At 33.5% G+C, this 22,393-nt stretch overlaps 1 protein-coding gene across 8 annotated transcripts in view; it reads right to left on the bottom strand.

Annotated features, from left to right (window-relative positions):
• The window catches only part of ASCC3 (activating signal cointegrator 1 complex subunit 3), a 372,625-nt gene that overhangs the window by 195,201 nt on the left and 155,031 nt on the right, over nt 1–22,393 (bottom strand). For all 8 annotated transcript variants that reach the window (XR_012433590.1, XM_005552273.4, XM_074037396.1 and 5 more), the window contains 3 exons: nt 14,014–14,178; nt 6,489–6,665; nt 3,943–4,014 (listed from right to left, as the gene is read on the bottom strand). Coding sequence is in view for 7 of the 8 variants with exons in the window: in XM_005552273.4 (XP_005552330.3) it covers nt 3,943–4,014; nt 6,489–6,665; nt 14,014–14,178 (414 nt within the window). In the remaining variant the exon portion in view is untranslated. The remainder of the gene's footprint in view (nt 1–3,942; nt 4,015–6,488; nt 6,666–14,013; nt 14,179–22,393) is intronic.

Below are 22,393 nucleotides of genomic sequence, written 5' to 3'. Positions count from 1 at the left end.
AGAAAAAAAATTAAAGGAATAAAATGCATCAATAAAATGGAAGCACAAATACCAACAGAAGCTACCTCTGGTAGTGGAATTACCAGTGATTATTTTTTCCCCTTCATGTTTGGTTTATGGTATGCCTAAGGATTAGATTTAAAACTATTTATTTATTCAGTCTCCTTTGTATTAATGTATTTATTTATTTATTAAGAGTATAACATTTTATGAAAAGATAAAAATTAAAGTTTACCTCTTTAATAGGGTAAAAAACAAAAGCGTGCCAGGCAGCTATTACTAAGATAGGAGAATTATCATAAAATTGTCTATTTAAAATTAAGAATACTTTAGAGGTTCATGATGATTGTCCCAATGTAGATGACGCTTTTTACAGTATCCCAAAGCATTGTCCAGCTATGGTTAAAAGAAGGGTAGCTCCTTTGCAATTCAGTCTATTTCACGGTAGAAAAATTGTAGTTCCTGTATCTAGCTCTCTAGAACTTCCACTCAGTGGTTCTAATTCTCTTTGTGCAAAATAGAACACACCTTCTTTCATATGACAGCCTTTCCAATACCACCACTTTCAACCAAACCCCACCTGGGTTTTCTCTTCTGCAATCTTAACATTCCGGTTTCTTTTGACCATTAACTCAAATTATATGTATTCCAAACTTCTCATAATTGTAATAACCTTCTCTTGAACCTCTATTCTCAAAATATGGTACAAAATGACCACAGTACTTGGTAACAAGCCAAATTACAATGAAGTTTTCACCTTCCTTGATTTGAACTTTTTTCCCTCCGATAATGACATTTAAGGTGTCATTAGTTTTTCAAAGTGTATATAATACTTGTTTGAATTAAAGTGAATTTATTCAACTAAAATTATCATTTTTTCCAAGACAATGTTTCTTTAATTTATACCTACGAAATATGTTATTTGAGTTTAAATGCAAGAATTTATATTTATCCATAAGAAATTTTAGTATGTTGAATTTGAATACTGCCCAGTTGAGATAAATTTATATCTTGGTTCTTTCTTAAATGATGCCCTAATATTCACTATTGGTAAATTTTACATACATTTAGATGAAATACATTCACTAGGAAAGATATCTGAGGGGTGCCTCAACCGACATCCCTCTAAACAACACTTTTCAACCAGGGGCACTTATGTACCCCAGAGGACATCTGGTAATGTCTGGAGACAGTTTGGGTTGTGATATCTGGAGTGGGGAAAGCCACTGGCATCTACTGGGTAGAGACCAAGGATGCTGCTAAACAACTTACAGTATACAAGACACACTTTTCATCCCCCAAAACACAATTATTCTGTACAAAATGTCAATATTGCCAATGTCAACAGGCAAAATACATATCAACTGGCTAGGAAACATATATTAATCCTATTTAAATCACATTAAAAAAATTCAGGGGCTACAAGGTAATTTATAGATTCAATGCCATCCCCATCAAGCTACAAATGACTTTCTTCACAGAATTGGAAACAACTGCTTTAAAGTTCATATGGAACCAAAAAAGAGCCCGCATTGCCAAGACAATCGTAAGTCAAAAGAACAGAGCTGGAGGCATCACGCTACCTGACTTCAAACTATACTACAAGGCTACAGTAACCAAAACAGCATGGTCCTGGTACCAAAACAGAGATATAGACCAATGGAACAGAACAGAATCCTCAGAAATAATACTACACATCTACAGCCATCTGATCTTTGACAAACCTGACAAAAACAAGACATGGGGAAAGGATTCCCTATTTAATAAATGGTGCTGGGAAAATTGGCTAGCCATAAGTAGAAAGCTGAAACTGGATCCTTTCCTTACTCCTTATACGAAAATTAATTCAAGATGCATTAGAGACTTAAATGTTAGACCTAAAACCATAAAAACCCTCGAAGAAAACCTAGGTAATACCATTCAGGACATAGGCATAGGCAAGGACTTCATGTCTAAAACACCAAAAGCAACGACAACAAAAGCCAAAATTGACAAATGGGATCTAACTAAACTAAAGAGCTTCTGCACAGCAAAAGAAACTACCATCAGCGTGAACAGGCAACCTACAGAATGGGAGAAAATTTTTGCAATCTACTCATCTGACAAAGGGTTAATATCCAGAACCTACAAAGAACTCAAACAAATTTATGAGAAAAAAACAAACAACCCCATCAAAAAGCGGGCAAAGGATATGAACAGACATTTCTCAAAAGAAGACATTCATACAGCCAACAGACACATGAAAAAATGCTCACCATCACTGGCCATCAGAGAAATGCAAATCAAAACCACAATGAGATACCATCTCACACCGGTTAGAATGGCGATCATTAAAAAGTCAGGAAACAACAGGTGCTGGAGAGGATGTGGAGAAATAGGAACACTTTTACACTGTTGGTGGGACTGTGAACTAGTTCAACCATTGTGGAAAACAGTATGGCGATTCCTCAACGATCTAGAACTAGAAATACCATATGACCCAGCCATCCCATTACTGGGGATAGACCCAAAGGATTATAAATCATGCTGCTATAAAGACACATGCACACGTATGTTTATTGTGGCACTATTCACAATAGCAAAGACTTGGAATCAACCCAAACGTCCATCAGTGACAGATTGGATTAAGAAAATGTGGCACATATACACCATGGAATACTATGCAGCCATAAAAAGGGATGAGCTCGTGTTCTTTGTGGGGACATGGATGCAGCTGGAAACCAGCATTCTCAGCAAACTATCGCAAGAACAGAAAACCAAGCACCGCATGTTCTCACTCATAGGTGGGAATTGAACAATGAGATCACTTGGACTCGGGAAGGGGAACGTCACACACCGGGGCCTATTGTGGGGAGGGGGGAGGGGGGAGGGATGGCATTGGGAGTTATGCCTGATGTAAATGGCTAGTTGATGGGTGCTGATGAGTTGATGGGTGCAGCACACCAACATGACACATGTATACATATGTAACAGACCTGCACGTTGTGCACATGTACCCTAGAACTTAAAGTATAATAAAAAATTTAAAAAAGAAAAAAAAATAGTACCTGCCTCATAGGTTGCTGAGAAAATTCAATTAGTAAGTATAAGATAATCTTATCAGTTTCATACATTTATGAAGAACTAGAAAAGGTTAGCAACCATTATTATTGCTAGTATACAACTTAAAATACTTGTGATTTCCTAAAAAGTTATTATTAAAACCAAGCACAATCTCCAGAGATTAGTTATGAATGTGATTTTAAAACTATTTCCTAAAAATAGAAAAAATGCCTCATGAATGCTCAGTATTCCAATGTTCAAGGAGGCAGTGTTCCATGCTCTCAAGTCCAAATCACTTTTGATTTATTTTGTATACTGGAGTTGCAAACAAGATTTAGTCTGGGAAAAAGAGGTTTCACTACTCTTAAAAGGAATTTAAAAACCTAAGGGCCAGGAAAACACTTTACATGTCATAAAAGGCTCACTCTGTTTTAAGAAATGACATAATAAAGTTATTCAAAGAACCATGAACAATTGGGAAGTGGCCAATTTTTATTTAAGCAATTATTATCACTTCACTTTGTCTTTAACGATCTTGATGTGAGTATACTGAACAATGGAGAATTAAAGAATAAAAGTGCTTAATTTCTAAGCACCATCAAACAATACAAAACTTTATTATATATATAACATCTCAATTGATATTGCTTCATGAAAACAGTAAGAATATAATATTTAAAATTAAAAATGGCAAACAAAATAGCATGACCTATCAATATTGGGATAATATCTATGAATATTTTTATGACTTACCCATTGGGCTAAAGCAGTTATTAATAATTAGAACCTCTGAGTCACTGCCTCAGAATTAAAGAAAAATTTTCTTCTGAAGAGCCTAAAAATTAATAATTTTTATCACTAAGCACTCTCTAAAAGCAGGATAAAATAAACCAAGTGTACCTGGTGTCCAGCCTTTACTTGCTTCAAAACATTTTCATAACATACTTCATCCATGTTATTCAACTGCTGCATCTTAAAGATTTTAAAACATTAAAAAAAATCAGATGAAACAATTATAAACTTTCTAACTACAAATAAAATTTTGCCAATTACAATGCATTTTTTTAAATTTTCAGACTACCTAGAATGCAGAGGTAACAAATTCCTTACAAACATATAACATATAACAATCCACAAAAAAAAATGCAATGCAACTTAAAAGTACAAATAGAATAACTCAGATAATAGTTTCTGAGTACTAACTTTCTAAACCCACCAAGTTTTTAAAATACAATATCTTTAAGGATATTTTTGTTACTTACAAATATTCTAGGATAATTTTTAAAGTTCTCTCTGCTTTTCCGAGAAGCCCATTCTCCAGGCTATTTTCCTTGTATTTCACTATATAAACCATACAGCACACCTTTCCTGTATGATTCTCAATGTTACGAGAACACTACGGATCAAGTGTCAAATGGCACACAGAGCTGAAACATACGGTAACACACTATTTCTGTAATGTATACTGAGAGAGGATGCTATTCAGAATGCTTCTACAGAAACATTTTTCAGATTAATTGGAAATCTAATACAAAATTTATGAACTAAGAAAGGGTCTCTAAGTATTTAAGGTGATGGATATCCCAATTTAACTGATCTGATATTCAGTCAAATAGATTTGACTAAAGATTTTCATGTGATAAGTTAATACATTCATATCATTATCAATGTATTCATATAATTATGAATGTATTATGCCCACATATGCCCAGAAAATATGTAAATCTACTATGTATCAATTTAAAAAAATTTAAAAGGGTCTCATATTCCTTATTAATGATGAGAAAGCTTCTAACCTAAAAGTAAGGTGACTAACCCAAAGGAGCAGGCATGTGACCCAGCCTATTATCTCTCCACTTAACATGTATTAGTAAGAGTTTAGAGGAGGATGAAAAGCATCATGTACATCTAAAATGACAGTGATTTGGATTTTTTGTTTCATTAAGGTAAACACTTTAAAATATTGGAACTCTTATGACTTATAGTTAAGTAGGATGAGGTGATCATAGGATAATTTACTCCCCACGAATAATTTAAAAACAATCCCCACCCCCTACAAAAGACAAAACTCCCAACAACTGTTTCATTGTACTTTGGATTCATTTCTGATCAAAGCCATTATTCCAAATTAGGCATAACACTCACACCATTCTCCCATTCCTTTCATGATTATGATGGTAATGTACTGTAGTGAAATATACTTTGGATTTAATTAGTTTTAGGTGATTTACCAATTTGTATGATGCAACTGAAAGAAAATAAAGTTTAAGACGGCTGACAAGCATGTGAAACAATTTTCTTCTCTTTACATCTCTCTGTGATAACCATCTGCTTATCATTTAAATTATAAAGCTGAAAACATTCTAAAACTATAAACGATGCAGTTCTACATCTATCCTACTGATATATCGAAAATGAACTAAATAATCAAATTATATTGAAACAACTGAAAAAAACAAGCAGCAAACATTGCTGAAAAGCAGCACTTGAAACAATTAAGAAGCTTAAAATATGCATAATTGTATATCATAAACTCTTCCTTTGTGCACAAGTCTGAAATGACTCCCAAGAATTCTAAAGATACCTTACTTTCATGCAATGCAGTTACAGGACATTAACTGTTGTATTATAGTAACAGTCACTTTGGATATTTTTAGGTGAATATTTTACTTATAATAGTGTAAGGTAAAAATGGCTCTATTTTACTAATAAAATTGTTTTTAGACAAGAAGTGACTGTAATACATTAAAGACTAAGGTTGACATAGTAATGTATGATTCTATCTTGTTCTCTTTTAGTAAAAATCTCAAAAGGCCTGTAAATATTTTCCTAAAACTATTTCTTCTACACAAAAAACAGGTGTTGTTGAATAGCATGATAAATGTTTAAATTTTAAGCGATGTTTCCCTTATTATAAAATAAGTCTATAATAAGCACCCTAATAGTGTGAATAATATAGGTAGTACTAATTTTAAAATTAGATAAGCTTTTTAAAGCATAGAATTTTAGAAATGCCACTTATATCTATAATAATTAAGGTAATTATAGAACATTATAAGTTAAATGGAACACCTTCCTTGATGGTTGCTACTATGAAATTATTTTTCAATTTTATATGAGGTACTATTATTTCTATTAAATGCTTGTTTAATTACAGTTTTTATTATTTCACAATGCTCTTCAATCATTTCACTTCAAAATAACTTTTTAAAACTTTTAACAACTGAAAATATGTAACACACATTGAAAACAGCAATGCAAACTATGACAAGGTACTTTCTGTAGGAGGACTTACTCTACTACAAATAGTTGAAGAAATATGCTGGAAATATGCTGGAATGTTATGTCAAAAGACTGAAATGGTCTTTTGGAGTCTCTAACCCCAAACAAGTATTCAATAATAAGTCAACAAAAATTTTTAGATAAGAATTAAAATGAGTATTTACCTTATTTGTACATTTAATCCCCAAAAATGTCTGTCCAAGAGGTACTGGTCGAAAACGCCCATCAAAGAAGAAAAGTCCAATGTATGGATTAACATGTAAAAATGTGGCAACGTCGAGGTAGTTAGGTAAAGTTGCAGACAGTCCAAGAATCCTTATCATACTCTGTGTGGATTCAACCTATATGGATTATTTTAATTAAATGTGGGTTATTTAAATTATTTTAACCAAAAAAATTATCATTTATCCTACTAATAGGACTTCTAAAAGCTCTAGACAGAGACGAGTATAGAGGTCAATTGACGGTCCTATCATGTAAGACTGTCTAGCCCATAATTCACAAGCTTGATTTAACAGATACATAATAAAATTCCATACCCACTATAATTAAAAATACACACAAGGGGTGAGTGTGTTGGCTCACACCTGTAATCCCAGCACTTTGGGAGGCAAGGTGGGCAGCTTGCTTGAGCCCAGGAGTTTGAGACAAGCCTGGGCAACATGGCAAAACCCCATCTCTACCAAAAAAAAAAAAAGTAACTGGTGTGGTGGCACACATTTGTAGTCCCAGCTACTCAGGAGGCTGAGGTGGGAGGATCACTGGAGCCCATATGATCGTGTCACTGCGCTCCAACATGGGTGACACAGTAAAATTCTGTTTCAAAAATAAATAAATGAATAAAAATAAAAATGCAATGGGAATTAAGAACTTTGTGACAACTAAATATATTTTTAGGTCACAAAAAACTCAGTAAATTCCAAAAACTGAAAATCAGATAGGCTATATTATCTGATTATGATGGAACATACCTAAAAAGATAAAAACAAGCGATGGCCAAAAACTTGCATTCATTTGGTAATTAAAATATATCAGTATGATTTTCTGAGTAAGCTGCTAATTTTGCTCAGTCTAGGAGATTCAATGGGTATAAGCAAAGTAGTCCAATGTGAATAATACTTTCAGAGTCATCCATCCATCAACACTGGGTTAGGATCTAATCTGCAGGCACTAGGGATGCAGTACTGAATAAGACATAGATCCACACATGCAGAGACTATTTGCAGAAACATAACAAGGGAGGAATAAAAGAAGTAGAGATGGGTAAAAATTAAAGTAACAAAACATATACAGTATCTTTTTATAAATTTGTTTTCACTGAAGAAATCTTACAGATATTGGCAAAACCCCAAACCAAATCCCATCAAAAGCAAGGAACCCTAAGTAAGGGGAAATAATCGCCAGACCTATTTTTAAAGAAACCTCTTTCACAACATAGAGTAATTAGAATGACTAATTATCTCACAGTTCTATGTAGTACTAGTGGTGATTTGGAAGGAAATGAAAATGATATTTGGTTTTAAAATCATCACGTAAAACACAAGAGTTACAGAATATATTTTTAAGGTTGTTTGATGTTAAAGACACAATACTCTGGCAAACACTAGACATTTTCTGCTAAAATCCATTTTAAAACAACCATATTTTTAAATCTAAAAGTATAATTATAATATAGTTATTTAATATAGTTAAATCTATGTGAGAAACACTTTATTTGAAATACAAATAACCTGGAATGTTATGTCTAAGCCAAACCTTGAAGTCTATACACTATACCTATTTACCTTAAAAGTATTAATTATTGACAATTACAAAAAGTTAAAAATTTACAGCTTTTCCCCTATCATTAGCTCAAGATTAGACAGTATATTTCTGTGATGTTTTCCTTCACATAAAATTTAGTTCTGATAAAATCTCCCTACTTACTAAAAGTAGGTTAAGATAATTATTAGTTCATGTTGTTAAATAAAATAGATTTAAGATTTCTTATACTTTCATCTTTTCCAAATTTCTCCCAATCATGCCAAGTGTGTTAAGAATTTAGTCCCTAACATCACCATGCAAGTTCAGAACCTGAACAAAATCTACATTGCCTTCCAATAGCTTCCGAAGGCGCTTCTACATTAGTTACAAATGTTGAAGTGTGATGTGATGTGCCATCTACTGGGAACATTTGGTAAACACAAGGAACTTTGTAATATTTCAAAATAACTATGAGCATTGTACTAATACTTTAAAATATGAAAAGATTCACACAAACAAATCTGTCAAGGAAGCTGAATTCTAGTGAGTCATTTAGATGAAGAAGAATTCACTATAGTAAGTTGTGAAATTATAAGGAAGATCATCATAAGCGTTAAAAATATGTTTTAAAAAAAGGGAGTGCAAAGAAAACACAGAAAAGGTGTAATTCCTTCTGATTCAGGAACTAGGAAACACATCATAGAAGTGGCATTTGATGGATTCAAAAGAACAGTAAATTTTCAATAGATGGATGGGTGGAGTTACAAAAAAAGAAGGCATTATATAATTTGGCATTTACAATCCTTATGTCACAACCAACAACACATTCTGCCTCAAGTTAGATTAGTTTCGTTTTTAAAAGAGGGTCAATGATATTTAAAAGGAAGTAGGGAAAAGATCAAATAGTTTTGTGTTACTGGAACCTTTGGTAGGTGATAAAGATGTAGAAGTTAAAATTAGACAGAAGGGCTTTAATAGTTTTTAATGTCCAGCTAAACAATTTGACCATTTTTCTTAAGATAACAAACAGCAAGTCAGCAAAGGTTTATGGGCAAAGTGGTACAAAACTATGTAATTGGAATTTGATTATAATATACAGATGACAATGTGAAGATGAAATTATTATACATCTATAATATATATGATATACACTTATATCATATATTGTTATACTATATATTTATATAATATACTGCATATAATACATAATAAACTGATAACATATAGTTTGATATAGTGTATAACATTCATGGATTTTATATAGAAACTATACTATTTACAATTTATATTTTAAATAAAAATTATACATTTATAAACAATTTACAAAATTATTTGTAAACTTTCTAAGGTTATAATGCCTGCTTAAAAATATTATGATATATAACGTTATATCTATGTGTCTTTGTACATACATACAGAAAGGATTAGCACTAAGACTACAATCTGTTTTCTTTTCCTACTGGGGATGCACAGGAGAGAAAGATGTACTGTAACAGTAAAATCCTTTGTAAACATGAATGACAGACCTCTTGGAAAATATACTAATGATATTTACTTGGCCTCTAATGTTCTGTAGTTACAGAAAGTCCTTATCTTTGCTGGATGGACATGGTCTCTGTAGGTGGCTCGCTGCAAATAAATGTGGTGTATGGATTGTTATAGCGTGGCTCCTTGAAAGACATCACTAAGTTAAGTATCAGGGCATAAAACCAAAACATTTCATAATCAGACTAGCTCTCCTTTGTGTAAATCATGCCTTGCATGCTTCTTTTATGAGACCTCATGTATAACATGTGGGCCAGAGCACATGCCTTGTAGGAAAAATGGACCTGGAGAATAGAGATGGTAGTTTCAGACTTCTCCATACTTCATCCGTGTCTGATAACGACCTGCATTTAAAAACTGCTCTTAAAATGGATTTTAGTTAAAAGCTGTTTTTTATAAATCGGCTTTGAAAATTTCAACCCTTTGTGTTTTCTGTATGTGTGTACATATACACATATTTTTAATTTATGTGGTAAAAAGTAAACAAGTCCCAAATACTTCTACAATTCCATTTCTACAGAAGAAACCACTTTTTAATTAGGTCCTACTTGTCAAATTTTGTTTTTGTTGCAATTGCCATCTCCCACTTTTTAGTTTAATTAGGTCCCACCTGTCAATTTTTGGTTTTGTTACAGTTGCTTTTAGGGACTTAGCTAAAAATTCCTTGCCAAGGCCAATGTCAAGAATGGTGTTTCCTAGATTTTCTTGTAGGATTTTTACAGTTTGAGGTCTTACATTTAAATCTTTAATCCATCTTGAGTTAATTTTTGTATATAGGGAAAGGTCAAGGTCCACTTACATTCTTCTGCATATGGCTAACCAGTTACCTCAGCATTATTTATTAAATAGGGAGTCCTTTCCTCACTGCTTATTTTTGTCGGTATTGTTGAGGATCAGATGGTTGTAGGTATGTGGCTTTATTTCTGAGTTTTCTATTCTGTTCCATTGGTCTGTTTGTCTGTTTTTGTACCAGTACCATGATGTTTTGGTTACTGTAGCTTTATAGTATAGTTTGAAGGTGGGTAGTGTGATGTCTCTTTTATAGTACTTTTTGCTTAGGATTGCTTTGGCTATTTGGCCTCTTTTTTTGGTTCTATATTAATTTTAGAATAGTTTTTCCTAATTCTATGAAGAATGACATCCAAACTTCAGCATCATGCAATATACCCATGTAACAAACTTGCACATGTACCCCTGTATCTAAAATAAAAGTTGAAATTGAAAAAGAAAGAAAAGAAACCACTCTTCAACTTGTTGCCTATCTTTTCATGTATATGCACCCAATTCTACACCAGCCTAAAATCTAAGTGTAAGCAAGAACTTTGTTTTGTTTATCTACAGCATTTAGAACTATGTAGCTGGTACATGTGTAGGTGCTTAATAAATGTTCATTACCTGAATGAATGAATGAATAAAAACATAAATATACTGCAAGTTTTTCTTACACAAATGGGATTGTGCTATACATACAGAACAGCTTGCTTTTTCAGTGAATAATATAACATCTTTTAAGCCCAGTTCACATAAATAAATGTGGAATGTATAGATTGTTATGGTATAGCTCCCTGAATATAAATAAGAGCACAGAGTTCATTCTCACTTTTTTAAAAGGCGGCAAAGCAGCATTTTATTGCATAAATATACTATAATTCATTAAATAATTTCTTCTATTATTGAATATTCAAGGTATTACCGAAATATTTTGTATTAAAAAAAGAGCTTCAATGAATACTGGTATTACTATATCTTTATAAATTTGTGCTATTATTTCCACAGTTAGATATACAGAAGTGAAAACATAGCATTGATTTTGCTGGATGCTTTCAAATTCCATTCTGTTTTTATTTTTGTTAATGTAATAGAACAGAAATGTCTCATACTGATTCATATTCTTTTTAAGCACCTTTTAAATATTTCTCAATAATTTTTTCTACTGTAAAATGCTCCTTCCAATTAAGATTATTTTTCTTATTAATTTATAGAAACCTATTAAATATAAATGATATTAAAAAGTTGTTTTCTGTGTTGCAAATAATTTGTTATTTGGTCTCACATTTAAAATTTTAGGGGTGTGTTTTACTGATCAGAATTTTAAAATAGTTATGCATCCAAATGTGACACAGGTTTCCTTCATAACTTCTCCAGTTTTGCATATTGCATAGAACTCCCCCAACAAGATTTAAAAAAAAAAAAAAAAACTCTCCTATGTTTTCTTCATTGAACTGGGAGCTCCGTTTGAAACAAATCATTAATACATCTAGAATTTTATGGTGAATGTATAAAATAAAAAACAAACACTTTCAAACTTTTAAAAAATACATTATGTCACTTATTGTACCTACTTCTTTACATTTCCACTTGAATCTGAATCAGAGGTATTTAGAATAAAATATAAAGAATTGATATCTAATTAGATATTGGGATGGAAGAAAGTATTAAGGAAGAAGGAAAATTTGACTATGACTCCTAGGGTTCTGGCTTCGGAATCAAGTAGATTACGATACCATATCTAGGTATATAGGGAAGATGACAAGAGTTCTTACATGTTTATGGGCAAAAGATGTCTATGGGATATCAGAGTCAAAATATACAACTGGGTTATATATATATATACACACACACACACACGCATACACATCATACACATATTATACGTACATAATTTAGGTAAGATGGGTAGAGAAGTGGTTTTCCCTAGAGTAAATATTTAGAATAAAGAGAGAAGATGGCAAGTGACAGAGTCTTAGAGAACATAAACAATAAACATTTCCAGATTGAGAACAGGGAAGAAGCAAGGAAGGCTGAGAAACAGTAGCTACAAAAACCAACCAACAAACCAAAAAACACAAGTGAAAGTAACCAGGACAGGGTGGTATCACAGAGTCAAAGGGCAAAGAGTTTCAAGATTGAGGAAACAATCAGTAGTACTAAGCATCAAAAACGAGTAGAATCAAAAGTTAAAAAAAAAAAAATAGGTTTGAAAACTATCTTTCAGTAACTGGTGATCTTGGTAAAAACATTTTATTACCTATGTTTGAGCAATGACCAGACTGCAGTGGTTTAGTCAAAAGGGAAACTGAATCGAGATTAATATTTCCAGACACTAGGTGGTGGTGAGGGATAGGCTTAAGGAAATTTTTTAGTAAAGACAGAAGGGACTTTGCAATCCTTTTAAGCCAAAAAGACAGTGCCCACTGAGAAAGAACTTAAAAGACACAGGAGAAAGAAAAGGGGTAGCTTATAGAGTGAAAGAAATGGGGTCCAAGGCAAGGGGAGAAAGGACCTCTGAGAAACGAATAAGGGGTGGAATGAAGGGTATGAATGAAGCATACCCTTCATTCCACCCCTTATTCTGGGCATTTTCCTGTTTAGGGAGAGGAAGGAAAAGGAATGGAAATTGAGAGAGTTCAAGAACGAGGGACTGTATTTCCCTTTCAGTACAAAACACTGTTGTGTAAGAATAAGGCATGACAGGGTGATGAAGAGTGAAAAAGGGAACTGGTGAAGCTTGAAAAGGGTCACATTAGGGACACAGAAAAAAAGCTGCTTAGAAGTTACAAGGTAATCCCAAGGATCCATGTGAATGTAGTCTAGGAATGTCTACTCTAAATCACAGTCTATGAAGGTACACTGATGCCAGTCAGCATCTCTAGCAATCTTTCCCACTGGTAATCAGCAATCTGGCTGGAAGTACAGACATGGCTCAATTGAGTCACTGTTGTAATTTTGTCAGGTGCTCAGGGGATAAGTAAGTAAAGTTATTAAGAAGATAAATAATTAGTCATGGAGTCTCAGCTATTTCGGAAGAAAATAAAGGCAAGAGAATATGAATACAAGACAATAAATGAGGAGTCAAGAAACTAGAGTTCTTGATTAGGTCAAAAAATAAGTGTTCATCTACTTTCTATATATGTACAATCTACAAGAAAACATCAGTTAAAAACTCATGAATATTATAAGATATCCTGTCTTTTCATTTAATGAAAAGAATGGTTGACAGAAAATATCTTAAGACTCTTGGCATTAGGAATTTACCAATTTTGGTTTGGACTATTTATGAATAGCCAATGAGGTCTAAAACTACGGACAACAGGCACATTCCCCCTTTTAAAAATATGAAGATTATGTCAACAGTAGATTTAGCTTTGTAACACAGGTCTACAATGAAAGTTTCCTTACATTTGTTCTGTTTAATTAAAGACACTGCAATAAAATACAATTTGGAATAAAAAAAGATAGGGGACTTTTATTATGAAAATAAAATAGCTAAAGTTTTCTCCATACTACAATTATGTTAATTCCCATGAACAATGCATATTAATATTTCCTTAGAATGCTACATTTTAAGTTGAAAAACATATTTATCCCTTCAAAATAAGCTTATAAATAACTTCCTCTTACCTGCCGTAAAGTACGGGCAACTATGCTTTCTAATACTGGTCCTCTATCTTCATGCAGCAAATGAACTTCATCAAGAATAAGGAGCTTTACAATCTGGGAAAGAGCTACATCTCCAACACTCTTTCTTGTCACTACATCCCATTTTTCCGGTGTGGTCACAAGCATCTATAAGATAAGACAAATTTTAAAAGAGGAAAAGTTACATAGGTTATTTAAAATTGAACTGTGATATTCAGAAAGAAATATTTTGGCCACCTCTATATAAATCAAATAAAAAGTGTTTAGAATAGCCTAGAATTATATCTAATTTACTATAGACAACAGTCATTTCAAGACGAACTCTCTTTAAGCTGTGATATTAGGCAGTTTAAGCTCACTGAAGGTCATTTGCCAGTGAATTGTAGGGCAAAGTATACAAAATACACACTTTAAAAAAAAAAAAAAAGTATCTTACAATGAAAAAAAAAAGAACACTATTTTTTAAAGTAGCATATACTGATAATGTTCTTTATTTGAAAAGAGACTAAAAAATGATGAAAGCATTAAAAGGAAAGAAAGAAAAATCAACAATTCACTCTACTGATAATCTACCTTTGGATAATGACAGATTAAAAATAACCTGAGATATAGTATCATAAATATACCCAGAGATCACTTACTAACAGTGCTTTTCATTGAAAAACATGCCCATGTATTGTAAAACAAAAAGACACCATAATTCTCCTAAACTTTAAATTAATGGCACATTAAAATATAAAACTAGCTAGTTATTAGTAAATATTAGGAGAGGTACAAAGTAGATTATTAAATTACAATAATGTGTAATTTAACAATTACAAAGCTATCTACCTCACCACCAACTTAGAATAGTATGCCAGCCCTTTCTTATTAATTTGCAGAGAAAAAATGTGGTAACAAATTATAAAATCAAAACTTTCAGATATCAGAAACTATTCCTAATTTGAAAATCCCAAATCCAAATGCTCCAGTGAATATTTTCTTGGAGCATCATGTCAGCACTCAGAAAGTTCTAGATCTTGAAGCATTTTGGATTTCAGATTTTCAAATTAGAGATGCTCAACCTGTACCACCAAATCTTAAAAATCCTTTCTAGTATTTTGTTTTCTATGCTTTAATTTCAGCACAGTAAGAAGTGGCTTCATTTATAATACTATTTTACTACTTCAGTTCCCTGAACTAAAATGACTAGAAAATAAAGTGTCATATTTGCTTAACGAATTGGAACTCATGCAAGACATTTCCATCTGCTCTTACATTAGGGCCTGGGTTAACTGTCAATATTTTTACTGTCAACTTAAATTTCTCTCAGTACATGTACTTAATCCCTCGGCAATATAAAAATCAGTATTCTAAACTGTTCCAACTTTAGACTGTCCACTGGGAAAATGGCATAGTTGAGATGTTTATAAACCACCATTATGCCAAACATTTGGTGTATTTAATTTTTAAATCTCATTAATTTCACAGCAAAACCAAAGGACCTAAGACTTGCTAGAACCAATTCATCTTAAACATTATTATTAAAAACTTTCCTTACAGCTGTATATAGTAAAGTTACACTATTTCATTTTCTACAATTGTTAAATGACTACTCCATTATTGTTTATCCTAGATAAAGTGTATTCCTCCTTGAGGAGGGGACGAGAAGAGAAAAGCACAGTAAAAATTTTAATCTGAACTTTTAATGATTAGTTGCATAATCTACTAATTGAATACTATAGCAAGCCCTATATCAAACACACCAGAGGGTAGTGCTTCACTGAATGAAGAACATCTCACCCAAATCCACGTATTCATAGACTTGTCCCAAACGGAATTTTTTGAATTTTGAACTAAAGAATTATGGGAGAGATCATAAAACCTCTCGTGAAATAATGCCTCCGAGATAAATGAGTTTGTGCATTTTACATTTGGTTCTTTTTCCCCCCACAAATTACTAGATTGAATTAATCTAATGCTCCTTAAGAAACAGAAAATGCAAAGATTCAATAGGTTGAAGGAACTTTTACTGTGTCAGCCAGGCAGCAATTACAGGCAGATGACCAGCTACAGTGTTAGACCCCAGAGCTATGGAGCTATGGATCTGAACTTTCTGTTCTGGGCTTGTAACAACAACAACAACAACAACAAAAAGGGTCTAAATATATTTTATTCATATTTTTACTCTACAAGTAGTTATTAGAGGCAAAGATTAAAAATGATTAATGTTATTAACATGGCTTCACAAAGAACTGAGCCAGAATGAAGAGAAAGAAATCAAACTAGTGGTTTGGAGGGGGAGGGGGGAACAGACAGAAAAGTGGCAGTAGGGATCATTCCAAGGAGAAAAAAATTTTTCTATACCTTCTTAAGAGTGTGGCTTACACATGTGCCAAAACAGTGTATCTCTTCTATTTGACTGTAAGTCAAAGAAAGTCTAAAAATAAATTTTTCTTTCCTAAAGATAAACATCTGCAAACAAAACATTATTCTCTATGTGTCAAAAGTAACAATCAAATTGTCTAACTAGACATAACAAATGCAATATGTGAGCTTGGGAACAAACATTAAGCTGCACATATAAATGTTACTATAGTATATAACTATGCTATAGTGCTTAATATTCAGTAAACACAGGAGCCAAAAAATTAATTGAAAATAATGAATTTTTTTTTCATATTTAATAAAAAAACACAAGAAAGAAGGGGGGAATGATAAAGTAACAGACAGACAGTCAGACAGAAGTGACATCACTATACAACTACCATAAAAGTTAGAATGAATGATAGAAAATACCAGAGGATATGTTTACAGAGGATGTGGAGCAACTAGAACTCTCCTAAACTGACGGTGGAATATAAACTTACACAACCACTTTGAAAAACTGCTTGGTAACATCTAGTAAAGCTGAAATATGCATGCGTTGTGACCCAGAAATTCCATTTCCTAATATACTATATACCCAACAGAAACACACATATATGTGCACCCAAAGACATGTATAAGAATTTTTATTGCCATATATATTATAAATATTATATTATAAATACTCCAAAATCAAAAACAAACCAAATGTCTATCAACAATAACATGGAAAAATAATAAGTAATATATTTATACAGTGGAATAAAATACATACTGAACAATAAAAATAAGTAAACTACTAAACTATATGCAACAGCATGGAAAAAAAATTCATATTAAGTATAATCACTTTTCACCTTCTCCTTTCCCACTCTCTCCTTTGCCAAGAAGTCTCTTCCCAAAAACGAAAGCATCCATAGCTGGGGATGGCCTATGATAAATCTCATATTCCATGTTTATGGGGCACATGTTAGCACTTAGGGAAGAAAGCGCACTTGATGATAGCATGAATACGTCAGAAATAGTCGTGCCAATTCAACCTCATTTTCACTTCGGATAAAGTCAACAAGAAGGTAGTGAAGAGAAAGCACCAGACACAGTATATACAGAGTTTTCTGTATATACTGAAACTTTTGACAAAGCTTGCCCATGATATCTTTATGACTAAGACAAATCAGGAAGGCCAATAATACAACTATGGGTTTCTGAACAATCTCACTGAAAGACTGGTACTTGAACAAGAGCAAAAAGTTAATCAAAACCAAAATAGTCATTATTTTAGAATGAAGGAGCTAGTGTGAGGGGGTAAATAAGACAGGGAGAGGACTAGAGAAATTAAGAGGAAGAGAAAGAAATAAGGAGGGAGAGAGAATGTGTGTGTGAACAGAGAAAGAAGGCAGAGAGAATGTGTGTGTGAACAGAGAAGACATTTTATGGAAACGTTTCAACTTCTTGAACAAACTTGTAGAAGAAGATCTTGAACAAAGATCTGTCAGAGCAAATGTGTACTGGAAGCTATGCTTCAATTTTTCTTTAGTGAAAAAAAACTAGCTAGGCAATGATGCACCTAATCCTTAAAACCTTCCAATTTTAATTGTTTCATTATACATAAAATGGAGTCCTAAGGTTTTTTTTTTTTTTTTTTTTTATTATTGAGAATACATATCTGGCTTAAGACACAAACATGTTTGTGATGCATAAAAGTAGTCTGTTGTATGTTTAACTCATCTTATTATAGCTAATGTGAAGTTATGCAAGTCATACTGATATATTGAATTTTAAATAATTTGTCATTTTGACTATTGGAACAATTTGTTTCTTTGAAGCACATGGCTAAAACGTAGATTTAAAATTTTGAATCAAAAGGAATACACAAATTTTAAAGATAAGAGTATATTTTCTTGTGTTTATAACATTTAAAACTGATTTTGAAATTTTTAGTACGTAGACTGTAGTAAACTGGGAACAAATGGTAAAATTACATATGTGACTTTTTTAAAACCAGAATGATAAAATATCAAAACATAGCCACTAAAATCCAACAGTACATTATATATCATCAAATCTCAGGAGCCACTGATTCCAGCTATACCATATTTTATTGTCACTAAGAAAGTGAAAAAATACCACTGAGCTGTGTGCAGTGGCTCACACCTGTAATCCCAGCACTTTGGGAGGCCAAAGTGGGAAGATGACTTGAGGCTAGGAGTTTGACACCAGCCTGTGCAGTATAGTGAGACCTCGCCTCTAGAAAAATAAAAAAATAAAAATTAACTGGATGTGGTTGCACACGCCTGTAGTCCTACAAGGGGTTGAAGTGGGAGGATCACTTGAGCCCAGGAGTTTCGGGCTGCACTGAGCTGTGATCATGCCACTGCACTCCAGCCTGGGAGACAGGGCAAGACTCCATCTCTGAAAACAAAACAAAACAAAACAAGACAAAACAAATGCCACTACCAAGTATACTTTCAAAATGTATCTTACAATTGATAAAATATGGTACATTTAGTTAAAAAATGTTAGGAATCTGTTAACTAAGCTAAAGAGCAACCTTCAAGAATGCTTGCCTAGCACATCTTCTGTGGTGAAAATAGCCTGGAATTGCTACAAATCACATTCTAACATGATAGGTGTAGACCAGGCAACAGCTTGCAAGATTTAAGAAATACTGTCTTCCTCTCTAAAATACATAATCACATACTCAGTCAACCAATAAGCTTATAAATTATATGAATGTTTTAATTTAAAGATTAAATCTAAAATGTCACATGGTTTACATTCCATAAACATACATATAATTAGTTATACTAACCTCTGATATACAAATGTCAGTTCTGATTGATGGCAACGGTCCCCATAATGGAATCTGACAGCTTGCAGATTATACCTGCCCCTTGGGACTCTACAACAAATCAGTTAGTTCAAACCACTTCCTCTTCAACATTTTTTATGTTCCCTGCTCTCCCATCAATTCACATGCACGAATGCACAGTCACACACATAAAGCATAGTTTCAAATATCGAGTTATAGTTATGTCAAGGATGGTGGCTTTCAATTACAAAATAAAAATGTATTCAAATACAAAAGTATTCTCACAGCTTACTGTTTGTTGAAAAGTACAATATAATAAAGCTAAAGCACGAAGAGTGTCACCTGAAATGTATCTCGGTATTTTCATGTTAGGAAAAATAAATGATACTATTTTTAGCTAAAATTTCAAATTGACACTTACAAAAAAACAAAGTGTAATTCAATAAGAAATTCTAAAGCTTCTGAAGGAACAGAGCAGGAAATGCCGAGAATCGGGGAGAGAAGTTCTCCTATTCAAAACTGAACATGTAAAAGAATTCTTTTTCTTTTTCTTTTTTTTTTTTTTTTTTTTTTTTTTTGAGACGGAGTCTTTGCTCTGTCACCCAGGCTGGAGTGCAGTGGTGCAACTCGGCTCACTACAAGCTCCGCCTCCCGGGTTCACGCCATTCTCCTGCCTCAGCCTCCCGAGTAGCTGGGACTACAGGTGCCCACCACCTCGCCTGGCTAGTTTTTTGTACTTTTTTTTTTTTTAGTAGAGACAGGGTTTCACCGTGTTAGCCAGGATGGTCTCTATCTCCTGACCTCGTGATCTGCCCGTCTCGGCCTCCCAAAGTGCTGGGATTACAGGCGTGAGCCACCGCGCCCGGCCAAAAGAATTCTTTCTAGATTATGTGTGTTTACATCTGAAATACAATTCTTTTTGCAGTTCATTCTCTTTGCAGTTCTTTTTGTTAAGACATTTTTCATCAATGCCAGAATATACATACTGAAGTCTAGCCTCATTAGCATAAGCTTGTAAAAAAAGGGACACAATACTTTGTTACCCTGAAACCTTAACTAATTACATATAATTGAGAAAAATACAAAGTTTTTATATTTCTGTTTATAGAAACCATAAAGCCCTTGTTCATCACTCTAACTGCTTACCTGTAATACTCCAGGATTTCACTCCATTAACATCTCATAGAGCAGGCGTCTGCTACAACTTAGAATGCCTCTTCACGCTCATAAAGACAGTTTGTTGTTCACATGTGACTAATTTGTGGTAGCAACCTGTCCTGCAGTGAGGCCTAATCGTTAACAATTGAGATACTCACAGAGAACAGGTTTCCTTCATTTATTGTAAAGTTGTGTTTTTCAAATTGGACTGGTTTGTGTGCTTTGAAAGCAAAACCAAACCAAACCAAACCAAAACACAACTTTGAACGTTTGAGAGTCACTACCTCTTACCTGCCACATTTGTAAAGCCCAGTTTGAGGATCAATCTCTTACATAAAAAAAAAAAAAAAAAACCACTTTAAAATGTCATACTGCAGGTTGGGTGTGGTGGCTTACACCTGTAGTCCCAGCACTTTGGGAGGCTGAGGCAGGCAGATAACCAGAGGTCAGGAGTTCGAGAACAGCCTGACCAACATGGCGAAACCCCGTCTCTACTAAAAATACAAAAATTAGGCAGGCATGGTGGTGGGCGCCTGTAATCCCAACTACTTGGGACGGGGAGTCAGGAAAATTGCTTGAACCCGGGAGGCGGAGATTGCAGTGAGTGGAGATCGCGCCACTGCACTCCAGCCTGGACCACAGAGCGAGACTCCATCTCAAAAAAAAAAAAAAGAAAAAAAAAAGGCGTATTGCAATACAACACTACTACACCTTAAATGTGATGAACTAAATAAATGTATTATGCAGTTCTCCACAAAAAAGACTCAAAATAATAAAAAATTTATCTCTTCAAAGTAACTCCAGACAGTCAATATTAACAGATTACATTTATTCAAGAATAAGTAGTCAAAAGTTTGTTTGGGGTGTACTTTTGGGAAAGGAAGACAGAGGAAAGGGGAATCTAAAACCCTATCAACAAATTACAGTATGATAAAGGCTACTGAAAATGACCATAATTAAGAAATAAATGTTTTTGTAGTTCCCTATTGTTCACCCATTTCAATTATTTAAACCATTTCTTTTTTAATTGGAAAAAAGAACAACGAACATGGGTACATCTATGAATTTCACCATAATTTGTTTATCCAAGAAGAGTTTCCTGATGGAAATTTGTGACTAACTCACTCATTCAATGTCCTTAGATGTGTGTCTATCTATGGTTAGAATACAAAGATAACTAGAAATCATACTTTGAGAAAATACAGCAAAACAGAGGAGAAATGTGGTCCAAACTCAATGTTATGAAATGCAATGGTCATCTATGTGGCACAGCTGTTCCAATTCGAGTAGCCGCCACTGCCACAACCTATACCTCAAGGTCCACATTACTAATATAGCACTAATATGAATGTAGTGTAGAGCCAAGTGAAATTATACATTTTCTATATTTTCCCCTCCATTTCCTTCCATTTCCTACAATCTAACTAACAAAACTGGAAAACTAACTAACAACATTAGAAAAAAGATCAAGGAACAATGATTTGTTATTGGTTTTGAAGTGGCTTAACAGAAGTTCACATACACTAAAAATAGGGTTTAGTAAAGTGATAAAGGAGAAAAGCAAATATGACCAAAGTATACATAATATGTGATTATATATAAAACCTTGCCCTAAGCTTTTGACACTATATTGAGAAAGCAAAACTGGCACATAGCTTCAAATAGAGACAAAACAGAACCTCAATAAAAATGTTATTCTGGCATCAAACTTTAAGAGCATTTCTTCTACAGAACACTATTCTGGAGACTGAATGACACAGTATGTTCACTCAGTACCATCTTGTTAGTGAAATTTGTTCCCCAATGTGGCACTATTGGGAGGTGAGGTCTGTTGAGTGGTGTTTGGGTCATGGGGTCAGATCCCTTATGAATAAATTAATGCCCTCCTTTGGGGGTGAGTGGATTTTCGCTCTATTAGTTCCCAGAAGGACTGGCAGTCAAAAAGCGTCTGGAACCTACCCACCAAGCAACCCCTGCAGTGGCACTTACGTAAGGAAGAGATCCAGTTTCAATTTTCTGCATGTGGCTAGTGAGTTATCCTAGCAC

This window comes from Macaca fascicularis, chromosome 4 (genome assembly GCF_037993035.2).
Source record: "Macaca fascicularis isolate 582-1 chromosome 4, T2T-MFA8v1.1".
Taxonomy (NCBI): domain Eukaryota; kingdom Metazoa; phylum Chordata; class Mammalia; order Primates; family Cercopithecidae; genus Macaca; species Macaca fascicularis.
This window is presented reverse-complemented; position numbering and strand designations above follow the sequence as displayed.